General features: G+C 45.1%; 1 protein-coding gene across 1 annotated transcript; it reads left to right on the top strand.

Moving 5' to 3' along the window:
* The first annotated feature begins 3,217 nt into the window (after positions 1 to 3,217).
* CALM1 (calmodulin 1) lies at positions 3,218 to 14,476 on the top strand. The gene is made up of 6 exons (XM_004476063.5): positions 3,218 to 3,556; positions 6,296 to 6,326; positions 7,241 to 7,384; positions 9,430 to 9,536; positions 10,594 to 10,729; positions 10,905 to 14,476. The coding sequence occupies exons 1-6, from the start codon at positions 3,554 to 3,556 to the stop codon at positions 10,931 to 10,933; spliced, it is 450 nt and encodes a 149-aa protein (XP_004476120.1). The 5' UTR covers positions 3,218 to 3,553; the 3' UTR covers positions 10,934 to 14,476.
* Positions 14,477 to 16,972: the final 2,496 nt, after the last annotated feature.

Below are 16,972 nucleotides of genomic sequence, written 5' to 3'. Positions count from 1 at the left end.
CAGCGCCTCAGTTTCCTCATAAGGACAATTAATGGTACTTGCCTTTCAGGGAGGATAGAAGGGTGAAATAATTTGTGCATTTAGCACAGTCTAGCCATAGTTAATGATCACTAAATCTTATTTTTAAACCATTTCCCCTCTTCATCTTCAATATGTGCGTATTTGTATGATACATATATTTATAATCATATATAATCTCAGACACAGGATTTTATACATATAAGGAATTTATAGATCAAGTTCAAACCTCTAGTTTTACAGATGGGTATGTACATCTATTACATTTAAATTCTTTCTGTCAGACTCAGAGGGGTGGAGCGAAATGGTATTCAAACCCGAGATTCCTGGCTTAGGGCTGCATTCTTTCCATTTTTCTTCCATTTAACATTATTTTATTTAAATAATTTCATTTAGAACCATTTAATCTCAAAATGATGAAAAGTTCCATAGGCTTTTTGGTTCTCAGTGAACTGTGCTGTTACAATGATGTTACTTATTTTCTTGATTCTATCTCCATAAAGTAGGAGGTTTAGTCACTTAAACAGTTTATTTTACTTCAATGAAAATCCAGTGGGCACCTGCATGGTCACCCAGAAGAATCTACTTCACAAAATAGACAAACCCTTAACATTGTACCTTCACAAATTTTAGATATGGGTGTCACTAATATATAATCTAATATTAGAACCCCAGTGCAAGAGCTCAAGTTCTACTTCATGTCCATCACTGACTCACGGTAAGATCTTGGGCAAGTCACCTGACCTTCTTATATTTCAGTGTATCAAACTAGTCATGAAACTGGGAAAAGCATGACCTCATTATAAACCCAATAGACTTGAAAGCTAAGATGTGCTTTGATACATTAAATAATTACCAGACGAGAACTCTAGTTGGTAAACTCTAAAGAATCCAGAATAATGAATTTTACTCTAAGTAAAATGATTACTTTCTTAGAAATGTATAGTTTTTAGCAAGTGAAATCAGGAAAAAGAGTTTCACTGTATTTTATTTTGGTAAAATAAAGTGAGAGGAAAAAATATTATTTTAGAGAATGGCTGACTGTTAAAAACGTAAGTTGTAGCAACTTAAACCAAAATAATCATAAGGAACGAAGACTATTAGAAGAAAGTGAATCCTTAATAATTAAATACATTCCATTATTTACTTCTACTTACACAATGAATACCATCTTTAAGAATGTATCGAACTCGGGAAACGGACTTTGGCCCAGTGGTTAGGGCGTCCGTCTACCATATGGGAGGTCCGCGGTTCAAACCCCGGGCCTCCTTGACCCGTGTGGAGCTGGCCATGCGCAGTGCTGATGTGCGCAAGGAGTGCCGTGCCACGCAAGGGTGTCCCCCGCGTGCGGGAGCCCCCACGCGCAAGGAGTGCGCCCGTGAGGAAAGCCGCCCAGCGTGAAAAGAAAGAGCAGCCTGCCCAGGAATGGCGCCGCCCACACTTCCCGTGCCGCTGACGACAACAGAAGCGGACAGAGAAACAAGACGCAGCAAATAGACACCAAGAACAGACAACCAGGGGAGGGGGGGAAATTAAATAAATAAATAAATCTTTAAAAAAAAAAAAAAAAAAAAGAATGTATTGAACTAACTACGAAAAGCCTGGCAGAAAAAATATTAATTCTCCTAGGAATGAAGCAGTTTTAGTGATGTGTTTGGCCATTTATAGACTTGTAACTCACTGGATTACTAAATATTCTTTAAATTGCCTTTTTTACAAGTACCTTTCCCTCTACTTCCTTACCTGCAACTCACGCATTAATATGTACACTTTATTCCCACTCGAGTTTTTCCCCACGAGTACAGGATTATTACTCTTTGGTGTAGACTTGTAAAGTGAATAAATGTTCTAATTTGCAGTGGCAAGGCAGCACCATTCCTTGGCTTGCTACCAGCAGCCTCTCTTTCAATTGAAGAGCAGGTTCACCCTTTCTCCTGCCTTCCAGAAAGAACATCAGTTAGAAGAGAGGCTCTACAGATGCTGACACCTTTTCTGAGGTTACTGTGGCATTTGCAATGCGCCTGAACATTTTACATTCTTTTAAAACATTTTTCTGCAGACTTTGTCAACGCCAGAAACAAACATAACCAAGCAAAGCCTCTCCTAGGAGAGCTTGTCAGTCAAACATTCCCTGAAAGAGTAAGCAAATAACTTGCAACTGTTGCCCCGGCCCTGTAAACAAAAGATCAAATTCTGCGTTCTTTGGCAAGAAAAGAAACTGCAGTATTTTGTCAAGACTTTTACAGGTTCTGGGCTTAAAATGAATGATTGAAATTGTCTTTTTCTAGTTTACAGAAAAATTGAAAACATTAATAGGTTTAAAGATGAAACACTATTTAAAAAAAAATAGAATCAAGGTTGTAGGTTAAAACACAGTCTGCTCCACAACAGAGGTATTTAACAATATGTACTAGCTGTAATTTGGGGAATTCCAATTATTTTTCCCCTTCTCTATTTCTATGGATTTAGGAATATAAATTGGCATCTTTCTCAGGACCAGGGGAAAAAAACGCACGGGTTTTCAGGTCTATAGAAGATGCACAGGTACATTACTTTCAGTAAAACTGGAGCCAGGATGAAGAGTATTTTCTGAAACAAACAGGGAAGCAATATTATTCAGGCATACTAAAAAATATTCAGTGGAGACGCAAAACAATAAAAATAAGGCTGGCTAAGCATAAGAGCATGACACAGATTTAGCAAACGAGCATATATAATTTGCCACAGATACTGCTTCAAACTTTGGAGGAAAAATTTTAAAAGCCCAACCAATTTACTCCACGAGGAAAACGAGCCCACTCTGGCTCACTTCTCTTGGGCAGCTGAAAGTGAGCGGTCATCTGTCGCCTCCCCGTCCCCCCGCGACCACCCCCAGCCCCAGGCCCTCAAGCCGCTGCCCGAGCAGAAGTCGGCCAGCGGGAGACCCGAGGGCAAGGGGCAAGCGGAGCCCCGCCGCCCCGCTGGAGAGGTGGGAAACGTTGGGGTGCGGCTCACACACAGGTGGGAGCGAGGGGCACACAGGGTCCGAGGCCCAGGGCCGCCCCAAGGTCGGTGATGTGTAGGCGCTTTGTCCTTTCTCCCGAGCCGTTGAGGCGTCCCCGGGAGACCCCTTGCGCACTTGCCCGCCACCGCGCGCCCCGCTCTTAGCCCTTCCCGCCCCCGGCCCCGCGCAGCGGCGGCGGGCGCGGGGGGGAGGCCGGGCCCGCTGGGGGCGGGGCCAGGCCCGGCCACCGCAGCGCCGCTCTGCGCGAGGCGGCCGCGGCGGAGGGATACGGCGCGCCCTATATATAACGCGAGGCGCAGGCGCGCGCTTCGGCAGTGGCGCTGGGTGGCTCGTGGGTTCGGCGCCGTTATTCGCAGTCGGGCGGCGGCGCGGGCGGCGGCGGCGGCGGCAAAGCGCACAGCTCGCACCGCGCCTTAGCAGCAGCAGCGGCAGCAGCCACCACCGCAGCCGCGGAAGCACCCCCGCGGTCACAGCCCCTGCGCTGGTGCAGCCGCCCTCGCGCCCTCCGCTCTTCCTCCCTTCGCCCGCACCATGGTAGGTGGGAACGGCCGACGCCGGCGGAGCAGCTGCCCGGGCTGCTTTCCTTCCTAGGTTTTGAGTTCAGTCCTGCTTTTTCGGGGTTGGGTAGGTTTCTCCCCCTTTTCCTGGTTTTACGCACCAGCTGGGGAGAAGAAGGATGCGTTTGGGGTTTGCATCCACCTTGCCTCGGCCGGGGATCCTCGTTTAAAATGTTGGTTCTCTCGCCCTGGGAGGTGGACTTGGCCGCGGGGCTCCGGCCGCAGCGGCTCCGGGGCCCTCCGCATCCCTCCCCCCTTCCCCCCAGCCCCGCACCCACTGCATCCAGCGCGCCGCACCCGGGCGGTCCGCAGCGCTGCGCCTGGGCCGGGGCCCGGCGGGGGAGGGGAAGGCGGGCGGGGCCGGGAAGTGGACGGCCCTCCACCCCACCCCGAGCCCGGAGGCGGGCGGCGGAGAATGAATGGGCCGGAGCGAGCCGGGGGCGCCCGCTGCCCCGGCCCGGCGGCGGGGGGCGCCGTGCGGCCCGCCGGCCCCCGGCCGACCCAGCCGGGCCGCCCTCGGAGCCGCTCTGCCCTCCTCCAGCCCGGGGGGCGCGGTGCGGGCGTGGGCTGGGAAGGAAGGAGCCGGGAAGGGTGGGGTGGGGGCAGGAAGACGCGGGGTGGGGGGCGGAAGCGGCGGGCCGGCCGCCCTGCGCCCGGGCGGGGCCGGCGCTGGGCCCGGGGCTCCCTTCTCCCGCTCCGCACCCCGAAGCCCCCCGCCCGGGGCCGGGGTGACGGCACGCGTGAGCCTCGGGGCACCAGGGGCCCTTTCCCGCGGGAGGCGCTGCGCTCGCGCTAATTGGGGCGGGGGGGGGGGGGCGGGGGAGGAGGGAGCTGGCGCGCGGCTCGGTTTCCAGGAGAGACGCAAAGTTTTTGCTCCGGGAGGAGGCGGCGCGGCGGGCTCGCCGCCTGGGGAAGCAGAAGTGGGTGGGAGGCGGCAGGCGTTCTTGGCCCCCACCTGCAGCGCGGTCCTGGGGTGGGAGTGGGGAGGCCCCCCAACCCCCCGGTCCTAGCTCGCACCGCGGGTCCCCGGCGCGCACTCCCGCCCTGCTGCCCCCCCCCCCCCCCCTTGCTCGACATTTCCCAGCCGCACGCCCCTGCCCCTCTTCTGGGAGATGCCCTCCACGGTTTCCGCCTCTGCAGCTTCTAGATCGCCGCCTGCGACCGTGCGCCTCGCTGGGGGTGTTTTCCACGGCCCCCTTCCTTCAGCGGCGGGCACGCCTGACATCACCCGCAGCGTTCGATGAGGCTTGGCGGTGGGGTGGTGGCTCCCGGCAGGGCTAGTGGGCACCGTGGACCCTGAAGCCAAGGGGGCTTGGGGAGTAGGGTGGGGGAATTTACTTGTTAACAAAGGCAGATGCGGTGAGGTGGGACTGTGCCCTCTGGTGAGGTGACAGTTTGTCTTGCGAGGTGTGGCACCGCTTCCTGTTGTAGGAGAGACATTGCCCTGGCGTTACATAAATCATTTGGTCTCCTTTGATTTAAAGAAAACTAATTTGCAGTGACTGAAACAGAAAGGAAGACCCAGTCTTAATTTGGAAAAAGAAAAAGTTTGGCCCCCAAATCTCAATGTATTGGAACACCATTCCTGTTGTGAAAATGTCATTTTTAGGAGCTGGAATAAAACCGATACCATCGGCTTTAAATTAGGAGTTATTTTGTAACTGACTTCATTAGGCTGTCTTCATTAAAATCAAAATACATACTAGCTCTCCTTGAGATACTGAATTCCCCTGGCTGTAGGCACAACAGGTTCAGTGTTGCAGAGACCAAATAATGCAAGTGAGAATTACCTTGGTGGCCATTACCAGGTTGAGCAAAGTGTGTTTATTATGAAGAGCTCTTATGTCATCCTTAAGGTAGACAGGGTAAATAATCTACAGCAAACTTGATAATTCCTCCCCTCCAAAAAAGAGAGGGGCATAGAGTCATAATTGTTATGTAGTGTTCTTCATTTTTATAAGACAACTATTCCAGCTTCTGAATCAGGGCAGTTTGACCGGGGCATTAGCCATTATGCAGCGTAGACTTTTAACAAATAATTGCCTACTTTAAATGACCGGCAAGCCTTATTGGCATAGAAATAAAGTTATGGGGTAACCATTTCCATATGCTTATTTTTTGCACTTAATTGTGTCTCTTAAAATGAACGTAAAAGCCTGTTAATCCAACCCAGTGCTGTTATGTAATGCGAATTTGAAGATTTGGAGCACCAGCAGCAATGCGGAAGGTGTGCTGAAAGCCTGACCCTGGACGCAATCCTGGTGGCCAGTTGCGGTGACCGCAGTGTCATACTGGGTCCCCTGGATGGAACCGGGCACTGCAGTATCCCTGGCTCAGTAGGTGGCGCTGTTTCTCAGAGCCTGCAGCTATAGCCTGTGCCATGGGACCTTTGGCCGCTAGAGGTGCCATTTTTCAAGTTATGAACTGACCCTTTGTAGTTAGAGCTCAGAGTAAGCCATAGGCCCAGAAAAGAAAACCTGAAGCCAGCAGATTTTGCCACTTCCTTGTCCTTTGTTTTTAAGATAGCATTAAAAAGTTCCCTTTATTCTAATTGCTTCCCCTAAATGGTAATGCTAAATTTTTCAAATGATTGCTCTTTTCCTAAGTTTAGTGTTTTTGAAAGCTCACAATATTGAAAGTATAGTTACAAAAGCTATGCTGATCTCAACCAAACTGTTGTGGATTGAATTTTAAGAGCTTTTCTTTCTCTGTGTAGGCTGATCAGCTGACCGAAGAACAGATTGCTGGTAAGTTGAGGACTCCAGGGGATGGATGCCTAGAAGTCCAGAACTAGGTCTAACTCAAATTTGGTGTCTCTGTTTCCTCCCCTCTACAATCTGAGTAGTTCTTAAAGAATTTATTCCAGTGAAAACAGAAGTATTCAGGCCAGTCTTCTGGGGATAATATTGTGGAAGGATATGGCTCTGAGAATATCCACTTGTTAGCACTCTGGAGTATTTGTGTGCGCTTCATATGTGCGAAGCTTTGCATATACAAACTTGCACTGAGCCTGCTAACTCAAAATTTTAGCTTAGAATTCTTATGTCCTAGTTTTTGTTTTTTTTTTAGTAATTCACCATGAAAGCTTGTGCTAGGTATCCTAATAAACATGGGAATGAGTGAAAATGAGTAATAGGGCTGTTGTAATAATTGGGAGAGGAGTTAGAGTAGTTGAGGTTTTAGCTTTTAGTATTGCCTGGAGGACTTGTTCTGAGGCAGCTTCTATTTCTAAAACCAGAAATATCTTTAATACAGTCTAAATGCTGTGTTGAGAAAACAATCTATTAACCTGTCAAGTTGATCTGAACAAGGGGCTCTTAATGGCTGTAGAAATTTAATAGGAATGTGGCCTTAAGGAATTTATGGACTAACTTTCATGTGTCAGGTTGAATTAGGACTAATTTAAGCATCTCCAAACTTAGCCTTCTTAAAAAATGTGAAAATATCATGGTTTTACAGACCTGTTGGTTACCAGGAACAGTGTTTGCTTAATGGGCTGCTTTATGGAGGCCAGCCTAGTAGGACTCATGTGGTCTTTATTTCGGAGGTAAAGACCAAGCAGTTTCTGATAACTTACATTATGTGGCAAGCCCCAGGGAAGTGTGTATTGTGGCTGTTTTGGTAAAGACTTTCATTCTAAAGGATAAACTTTTGTTTTCAGAATTCAAGGAGGCTTTCTCCCTGTTTGATAAAGATGGCGATGGCACCATCACAACAAAGGAACTTGGAACCGTCATGAGGTCACTGGGTCAGAACCCAACAGAAGCTGAATTACAGGATATGATCAACGAAGTGGATGCCGATGGTAAGGCTTTAGAACGGTGATTGAATGCCAGTGTTGTGTAATTCAAGTCCAGCCATGTTACAGGATTATCTTTCACATCCCCAGAGCAAAGCAAATGTGCAAAGATACTTTCGGTTGCGTTGTGGCCATTGACAATTACAATAGAAGACTGTGGGCTTGCCCTTTGTCCTCACTGTCTAGAACACTTCCTGGATTGGATACTGTATTGTTCTTTTCTTGCTGCGACCTACAGCTCCGTTTTTATCAGCTGGCCCATGTGTCTGCAGTGAGTCCTACAGGAGAAGTAAAAATCAGTAGCTGTGGCCCTGCCTCTTAGAGGACGAGGAAGAACCTCAAGTGAAGTGGGAGAAGAGCACTCTCTGACGTTAACCTGCCTACAGCTGAGTACAGCACGAGCTGTAGTTCTGTTTGTCAAGGAGTTTTTGAGAATCAGGCGAGGCATGGAGGTGGAAGTGTGGGCAGTGAACTCAGGAAATAGTCCCATGGAACGTAACAGTAACCAGGAGCATCCGGCACCACTAGTGGTTCTTTCCTGTAGACCTGCGCGGTGAGGGGGAGGCCTTTTATTACTCAATTCCATCACTATATGGTGTTTGAGCATAATGCCTCACCCCAAACGTGCATATTTGTAAGTTATTATAGAATGTAATAATTTTAAGCTAAGAAGTACAGATTAATTGGATCTAGACTTTATATTCTACATGCATGACTTGGTAGTAGCCACTTTTAAAAACCTGTGTTACTATTAGGTGATTCAGTATAGGATAGCATTTTTCTGGTCACATATATTTATAAGTGGGGATTTTGGTTAAGCTCTTTGGCAAACATTTCTGCTCATTTAAAGCTACTTCTCAAGATTTTTTCATCCTATTTTGGAAAAAGGGGCTGTCCATAGTTCTCTCTAGTTTTCTAAGATGCTCAGTGATCTAGGAACTTGGGATGGCTCCATCCTGGTTTTGGTAAACCACAGGAAACTTGGCTTGGGGACTGGAGAGAAGTGCATTTAGGTCCTCAGGTTGTATGGAATGAGAGAGGAGAAATTGTGCTGGGCAAGAGAGTCCAGTTTTTGCAATGGGCAAGTAAGATGATATATAAGGGCATCATCTCTGCATGGCTGTGAGATACCGTGTTAGATCATTTGTCTTGGATGAATATCACTAACACTAAAATTTTGGGGGCCAAAAGCACCCAAAGAGCACTCTCAACTTTTTATCTAAAGGTATTGGTGAAAATGAGTCACTTAACCAGATGCTTTTTCCCTTGCAATTTTATTTTCTGTTTTAATTCAGGTTAGGCTGTTAATCTTGTAGTTTGTCTTTATGGTTTTCCTCTCTTAGTTTTAGAGAAGCTGTTTGGAATATAAGCTAGAGAATACATTCTTCTGACATAGTTTTCCTAAAGGTCTGGGTTGCACACATGCTCTCACCTTGTCCTCCTGGGAAAGTAAAAGTGCTGAGTTGGGGGAGAAAACCATTAGGCAACAATGTAGGCAAGAAACAGGAACCTGGAGAATAGTTTCTAAGACTTCATGGCCAGTGGCATAACAGTTAGTGTCCCTCCCCCCATAATCCTTATCTCTACTAAGACTTGTAAGAATATGGGAAACCTGCCGTCCAACTTGAGGCTCGTTTGGGTCCGTAGCATCACTTGCCAAGGCAGATGAAGATCTCTTTCACTGGGGAGGGTGATTACGAGTGCTCCTTTGGGAAGGGAAAGATTCATCCTGGGCTGCCTTGGGCTCTTTTCTGTTGAATTGCACAGCCCTCTTCGGTGGCCATGAATCCAGATGTGCAGTTGGCCCTTGCCTCATTAAGTGCTATCCTGGGCACTCAATATTAGTTTGAGCCATGTGAAGTTGCCTTGTGAAATACTTGAACATTTTAGACCTATAAAAATGGCCATTTTACATGGTCCAGCCCAATAAAATTGTTACCCAGTTTGTCCTAGAAAGCTCCTACCAGCCTAAACAGTGGGTCTGAAATCACCACTGTGGAGTAGTATACCAGGAATGCTTAATTTACGTGTACTTTGTTTTTAAATTTGAGGTAATGGCACCATTGACTTCCCAGAATTTTTGACTATGATGGCCAGAAAAATGAAAGACACAGATAGTGAAGAAGAAATCCGCGAGGCATTCCGAGTCTTTGACAAGGTAATTCTGCATCTGTGTCAGGGGCAGTGTGGCTTTTTTTTTTCCCCCCATCAGTTCTAAAAGCTAGCAATCTGTTATATTTAGATCACGTGTCTTAAACGTGTGAGCCTCTGAAATATTACTTTCAAATACAATCATTTTATTGCAGTAACCTTACTGTTTGAGGGTTGGCGTAATAAACAGTGGGGTTTTTTTTTCTTTTTTTCTTTGAGAGGCTGTGGGTTTATGGAACAATTCATACATAAAATACAGAATTCCCATATACCTCCCCATTATTAACACTTTTCATTGGTGTGGTGCGTTTGTTACAAGTGATGAAAGCACAGTTTTATAACTGTACTAACAACTATAGTCCTTGGTTTAACTTAGGGTTCATTGTGTAGTGCAGGTCCAAGGATTTTTAAAAAAAATTTTAGTACCATATATACAATTTTAACATTTCCCCTTTGAATGACATTCAAATATATATATATTTCAGTGCTGTTAATTAAATTCACAATGTCATGCTATGTCACCACCATCCATTACCAAAACATTTCCATCGTTCCAAATAGGAACTCTATACATTTTAAGCTTTTTTTTTTAGATTATGCTTTATTTGTTATTTATTTATTTACTTATTTATTGAGGTACCAGGGCCAGAGATTGACCTGGGACCTCGTGTATGGGAAGTTGGTGCTCAACCAGTGATCCACATCAGCTCTCTGAGTTGTTTTGTTCTTAGGTAGCACTGGAACTGAACCCAGGATCTCCCATTGGGGAAGCAAGTGCTTAACTGCTTGAGCCACATGCACTGCCCTACATTTTTAAGTTTTAGCCCCCTGTTCCCTGTCCCTAAGTTTCTCAATTGTTATTTTTGATTTCTGTATGCTTTTGAAAATCCCCCATGTTTTTTGCTTTAGCAGATTTGTGTGTATTTAGTAGGTAGAGGTGGGAACTGGTGCTTGGAGAATTGTTGATGTGAACAGAATTGGCAGTAATGTGAGGGCATAATTAAGAGGCCTACTTGCCCATGCTGACCCACTTCAGTAACTGAGGAATTGTTCAATGTTCACAGGATGGTAATGGTTACATCAGTGCGGCAGAGCTGCGTCACGTCATGACAAACTTAGGAGAAAAACTAACAGATGAAGAAGTAGATGAAATGATCAGAGAAGCAGATATTGATGGGGATGGACAAGTCAACTACGAAGGTAAATCACTAGATTTCTTTAGCTTACTTTTTCATAGTCTTACCTTTAGGGTTTGAAAACGTGGTAACTGCTTTACTAGGCATCCACTGATTTTACTGTATGCAGAGTAGAGCTGTTTTGTTCATTAAAGCTACTTTTGAAGATAACCAAAAGTTATGATTATTTGTCTTTTCAGAATTCGTACAGATGATGACTGCAAAATGAAGACCTACTTTCAACTCCTTTTTCCCCCCTCTAGAAGAATCAAATTGAATCTTTTACTTACCTCTTGCAAAAAAAAAAAAAGTTCATTTATCCATTCTGTTTCTGTATAGCAAAACTGAATGTCAAAAGTACCTTCTGTCCACACACACAAAAAAAATCTGCATGTATTGGTTGGTGGTCCTGTCCCCTAAAGATCAAGCTACACATCAGTTTTACAATATAAATACTTGTACTACCTTAATGATAAGGAAGCACTTAGTGGACTCCCTAAAGTTCATTTGCTAATGATTAATACACTGTTTGGGCTGGCCAGTTTTTCATGCATGCAGCTTGACGATTGAGCACAGTCAGGCATTTGTATTAAAAACGAAAAATGAAAAAACAAATTCAAAACCTATTCAAATGGGTTCTATTCAATTCGTTAGCATAAATTGTCGTAGCTGGTTTACTGAAAACAACTTCTAAAATTGGTTTACCTCAGGATGATGTGCAGAAAAATGGGTGAAGGATAAATTGTTGTGACATAGCCCCGCTGGTAGGACGGTCCTCTCGTACTTCCGTGCGCTCTGACCCATGGTGACAGTGATGCAGCCTGAGGGCGTGCCTGCGTGCTTGGGGTTTGCGTTGCCTGCATTGTACTAGCGTGTATGGGGTCAGGCTTTCACTGTCACATCTTTTTAAAAAGAAACCTTTACTAAGGGAGCATCTTTGGACTCTCTATTTTTAAAACTTCCTGAACCATGACTTGGAGCCGGCAGAGTAGGCTGTGGACTTGAGCACAATTGTCAGCATTGCTGTTCAAGAAATTACAATTTCCGTCCATTCCAAGTTGTAAATGCTAGTCTTTTTTTTTTTTTCCAATAAAAGACCATTAACTTAAAGTGGTGTTAAATGCTTTGTAAAGCTGAGATCTAAATGGGGCAAAGCAGTTGGAGGGGAGGCCAGTGCACATTTAAGTAAATGCCCACAACCCGCCTTGGGAGTCCTTCCTCTGGAGACCCCTGTACCAACCTCAGTCCCAGACCTTGCCTAAGACCAAGCGTGTTGGTAAGATTGCGTCACCCTATTACTGGATGCGGAGGGCTAGCCGTGTTTTCACCGGAGGGGTTGTGTGTGTGTATGTGTGCGCATGCGCACAAAACATGGTAACTTTTAAAGATCTATTCAGGAAGTAGACCTCTTAATGAAAGAAAAAACCATTTTCTCTCAAGCATGTATTTAGGGTTCTCAATCGTGCTGCAGATATTACATGTTCTATGTAACTACTTGAGACTTTCTGTGCAAGAGACCTGATTTAGCGTGTCTGTACTTCAATCTTCGCTCTGTGTGGTAGAATCAGTAGTCACTTTCTAAGCCAGTCTCTCTGTTTCTAAAATACACTACCGGTCACTCTTTGACTTGGGACTTGGGAGTATACTTTCCTTATCCTCTTTTTACTGTTCTCTTTTTTTTAAAAGTTGACTTGCCTTTGCTTTTCTCCCCAAGTAGAGCTAATGCTGTACCCCGGCTTGGAAGTAGAACTCTAGCTCAGAACGAATTTTGAATCTAATTATAAACCTGTAATGCGAATTTACGAGAGGCTGGTATTGGTTTTTGCAGCGGGATTAACCCATTTAAAAAGCCCCCCTTGAAGACATATTAGCGGAGGGCTCTTTTTGAAATGAAGGCTGGCTGTGCATTTTTTTGGGGTCTTATCCTGTATCTTATTAGCAAGGAGATAAGGATTCTGAGTGTTTGTGTGGTGGTTTTACTTTGCCAAGGAACAGTGGCGGCTGCTAGCAAGGCAGCGAGATGCTCTTGGCAGCCCCTGGGTGTATTCAGGGCTGATTCTCGAGACCCTTTGCATTTCCCTCTCCTACTCCCCGTCTCTCGGGCATTTTGGAGCTTTTTAGATTTTCTGCCCGAGGGGTGGGTCGGAGCGGTGGAGAGGAGACACCCACCTGCTTCTGCCGCTGCTGGTCCTTAGACTGGGCAGTTGGTAGAGGGAGGTTGACATTCTGAGCTCCAGACTGGCCTTCCAAATTCTCTGAATATGAAAGGATCATTTAAGAACACCTTAGGGCTGCTGCTCGTGGTGAGGTCGGGAGGACTCAGGGCTCCTGGAGGTCTGTGGGAGGCTTTTGAATAAGTAATGGCCTGGATGTTTCTTTTGGGGTCCCATAGCCTGTTGGCCCTGTCTCAGATTTTAGCCTGTGGTCGATGGCTGCTTGTTAGTTTCAAAGGGGTTCGGGGGAGTGACGAATTGACATGTGTTTACTTTTCTTTCTACCTTACCCTTTCACTAAGTCTCTTTCTAGAAGTTGGGTGGACTCCACTTTAGTGGTCCCACAGCCTGTTCTAAAAGACCAGATTCTTGTTGTATGACCAGGATCCTGTTTGGGAACCAGAAACCTTCCCCTCCCCCGCCAGGGAGTGCTGAGTTCCAGTAGGTACAGAGGTGAGGAGGACTCCCTTGGCATTTGGGGGGCCACCAGCCCAGGGGTGGAGCATTTGCAGTTTGCCTTGCTTTGTGAGAGGAAGTTGCTGGGTGTCATGGCAATATTCTTAAAGTTGATTTAGCACCTTCCTGTATACTCTTGCCCCTACTTCTAACTGCTCTATAAATATATACATATATATATATAAGTGACTAGTTTAACTGGCATCCCGCTTTAGCCTGAGACTTGCCATAAAAAAAAAAAAAACGGCTGAGTACTTGGCAACCACTTTCCTAGGTTTGTTCTCCATCTGTTTGGGGTAGGTGTTGAGCAAGGAAAATGTATCTTGATATTTCAGATGGGCTTTTGATTCAGTGTTGCCAAGGAAGACTTTTTCTGATTTTCTGACAAATGAATTTTTGCACACTTTAATTGGTGTCTTTTGGCAACTTAAACACATTGAAAATTAGCTATTGTACATATTTTTATATTCTCTTTATAAATGCATGTCTGATTGTACTTGTAACTATTGTAACGAATGGCTGTCCAGCAGGCCGGGCGCTGCTGCGTCACCTCTGAGGAGTAGCAAGTTATTAGCCCCTCAGCATTCTGGGAACTTCTTCCTAATCAAAGAATGTAAATTTGGTCAAATCTGCTCTTCGTTCATTCAATTATTTTAAACCTTTGAATTATTTATTGTATATCCTAAAGACATATATCCTGGCAGTGATGATTCCATTAATGTATCTCTTCAGCTGGCAGTTCCTGTTTTCTTCTTTAACCCTTGAAGTTGTCCCATAGGAGACAGAAATCCTTTGCTGTCTGTATCCCTGGCATAAGAAGGTAGTGACATGGGCAGAGTGTGTGTTCTTTCTCCAAATCTATAATGTTCATTAAACACTTCGTAGCAAAGATGGTGGAAGTTGTCTTGTTACCGAAGTTTCCCTTCACCATGGTCATTTGAAAAGGAGATGCACTTGAATGTTTCTGTAAATCTCGAGATAAACTGTTTGGAGATTTAACCACCTCTCTGATGGGGGACCAACTCTATGGAAATTGTAAATAAGTTTTATTTATAAACCTGGCACTGTATTCAATAAACATTTCTGCAGCCTTTCATCTCTAACTGCGAACTGTGTAGGTTTTTAGCTTGCATAGCTTTCAACCCTTGTTGCTCTGAACAAGGTCTACCTGCTCTCTGCTGCCACTCCACCTGGACCCTAGGCTAGTGGGTGAGTGTGAAAGGCCAGGCTGCCAAAGGCACATCCCGCTCCAGCCTTAATCCGGTTTTAAGTAGTTTGGGGTGTTAATAGCTGACACTGTAACCTGATCTCTTGACTGATACAATGGATCCATGCTTGTTATGAAAATTGACACCATAAAAGGATTCATTTTCCTATAACCTCAGCATTAACCCAAGTCTCTAGGAATTGTGTAAAGAAACACATTTTTAAAATAAGATGCCATGTCAAGGGGTCATGCAGCTGAAAATGGGGTGGGACGTGACTGCCACTGAGAACCTTGGAGTTGCAACCTTGTCTATAAATGGGTGCTGTCCCAGACTCTGGTTCCTAGACAAGGTCCTCAGCACGACGGCCTGCCTCCTTGCCACCACCTGTTTCCAGAAGGAGCTTTTCCAGGCTGCCTATCCCATTTCCTTTCATACTGTACAGAAGCCAGGAGGGGCTGGAAAGCAGGGGGATTCCCTGCTTTGGTCAGAGGGCTTGGTACGCGTGTCCAGGGAGCATCTCAATAGGAGCTGCAACTATAAGGATATGGCACCACCACGGGGACGGGTCCTTCGTCCTGAGACTCTAGGCCTGGCTTCCAGTTTTGTCCTCCTGTAGCCTTGGGCAGGTTCTTTGCCTTCTCTGGGTCTCTCTGTCCTTTTCTGTCAAAAAAGATGATTGGACTGGGTACCGCCTACTTGGGGCTTCCTCAGGTTCTGGCCTGCCTGCCTTGGCATCGCTTGGCGTTTAAATGGATTGAAATTGCAGCCGAAAGGGTAGGAGGCAAAATAGCGTAGGGATGCTGTGTGCTTTAAGATGACAAATGGGACTTGAAAATCTCAGCCAACTTCACTTTGGGGGTGAGTGGAGCTTAAGTTTGCAATTAAAACGAACTTAATATTGGAACATGGGTCAGAGAAACTGATGAAATTAAGTGACTTCCATACGTGTCGCAGGACGGAAAGGGGAAGCTACCACTGGGCCCTGGGAGGGATTCATTCCAAGTGATGATGTCACCTGCTTTCAACAGCTACTAGTGCAGAAAATACATTTCCGATTCAAACATAAGGTGACTCAGGATGCCTTAGAAGGAAATAAAGCTTGCTTTTTTTTTTTTTCAGTAGTTCTAGTCCTCCTCCTCTCCCACGGCCCTCAGCCCTTTGTCAAGGAATGGGAGGCGTGTGCTCAGCTGGAGCTAGTGAGCCGGCCAGCTTTCCTTCAGTCTCGTTGACAATCCCTGAATGTAGACTGAAGAAAGAAAGGTGGTTTCTCTTATAAGAAGTATTTATGTTCTGCTTGTGTGTCAGCAACCTTTTGATGTATTTGTGTATTCAGGTACTATCTCAAATTTTAAATTTCTATTTTTACCTTTCAAAGATGAGGGAAAACCCGCTGTCTCCTCTAAGAGTAAGATAATTTCTTGAACATTTGTTACAGCATAATTTTTTTTTTTTGAGGTATCTGGGCAGGGGATTGAACCTGGGATCTTGTGTGTGGAAAGCTGGTGCTCAACCGCCAAGCTCATTGGCTCCCCTGAATCGATTTTTTCGTTTTGTTTGTTTTTGTTTTTATTTTTAGGAGACACTGGGAACTGAATCCCGGACCTCCTGTGGGGGGCAGGTGCTCAACCACTTGAGCCACATCCACTCCCACAGCATAATCTTTTTATCCTAGCCATTTAAGCATGTAGTTTGCTCTTAAACCAATTTTCTTTCTTTTTTAAAAAGTTTTGTTTTATTCCTCCTCCCACCCTTCTTTCCCCTTTCAAGTCTCAATATATATACCCTTCAAATTGTGTGTGTGTTCTTTTTTGTGCCACGTTACTTCAGTTATAGTAAAAGGTAGGCTCCCCTCACAGATTGATAGCAGAATCAAGATTTGAGAAAGCAGATTATAAGTATGTCCCCCCCCCCCAAAAAAAAAGGAAATAAAATGTGATGTCTTAGTTGAAATCAAGACTAGATCATGTATTATAGGTTAAACTCCTGCCCAACGAAAGGATCCAGACCAGGTGGTTCTCAAACTTTTTAGATTATTTCTAGTGACAAGGAGCTCACTACCTCAGCAGATAACCCATCCCCATTTTTAGAAAGATATTTTTCTGCTGCTTTAAGAAATGCTGTTTATTGTATAAAATAGGCGGTATCAAATGGTCCCCGCTGCCCTTTAAACTAGGTAACACTTTGTAATCCCTTTTGAGAATTTTTTCTCATAGATGTGGAGATACAGTTTACAAAATGAGGATCTTACTGTTATGTATAGGTTTGTTTTTTTTTAACGAAATATATTCTATACAATTACATCTTTGTATATTTATAGTTAGATTTTATTTTCTAGAGCAACCGTAGGTTCATAGGGAACGTATGCAGAAAGTGCAGAGTTCCAATATATCC

Source organism: Dasypus novemcinctus, chromosome 3, assembly GCF_030445035.2.
Source record: "Dasypus novemcinctus isolate mDasNov1 chromosome 3, mDasNov1.1.hap2, whole genome shotgun sequence".
In the NCBI taxonomy this organism is placed as follows: Eukaryota; Metazoa; Chordata; class Mammalia; order Cingulata; family Dasypodidae; genus Dasypus; species Dasypus novemcinctus.
The sequence above is the reverse complement of the archived record's forward strand: the minus strand, read 5'-3'. Positions and strand labels throughout refer to the sequence as shown.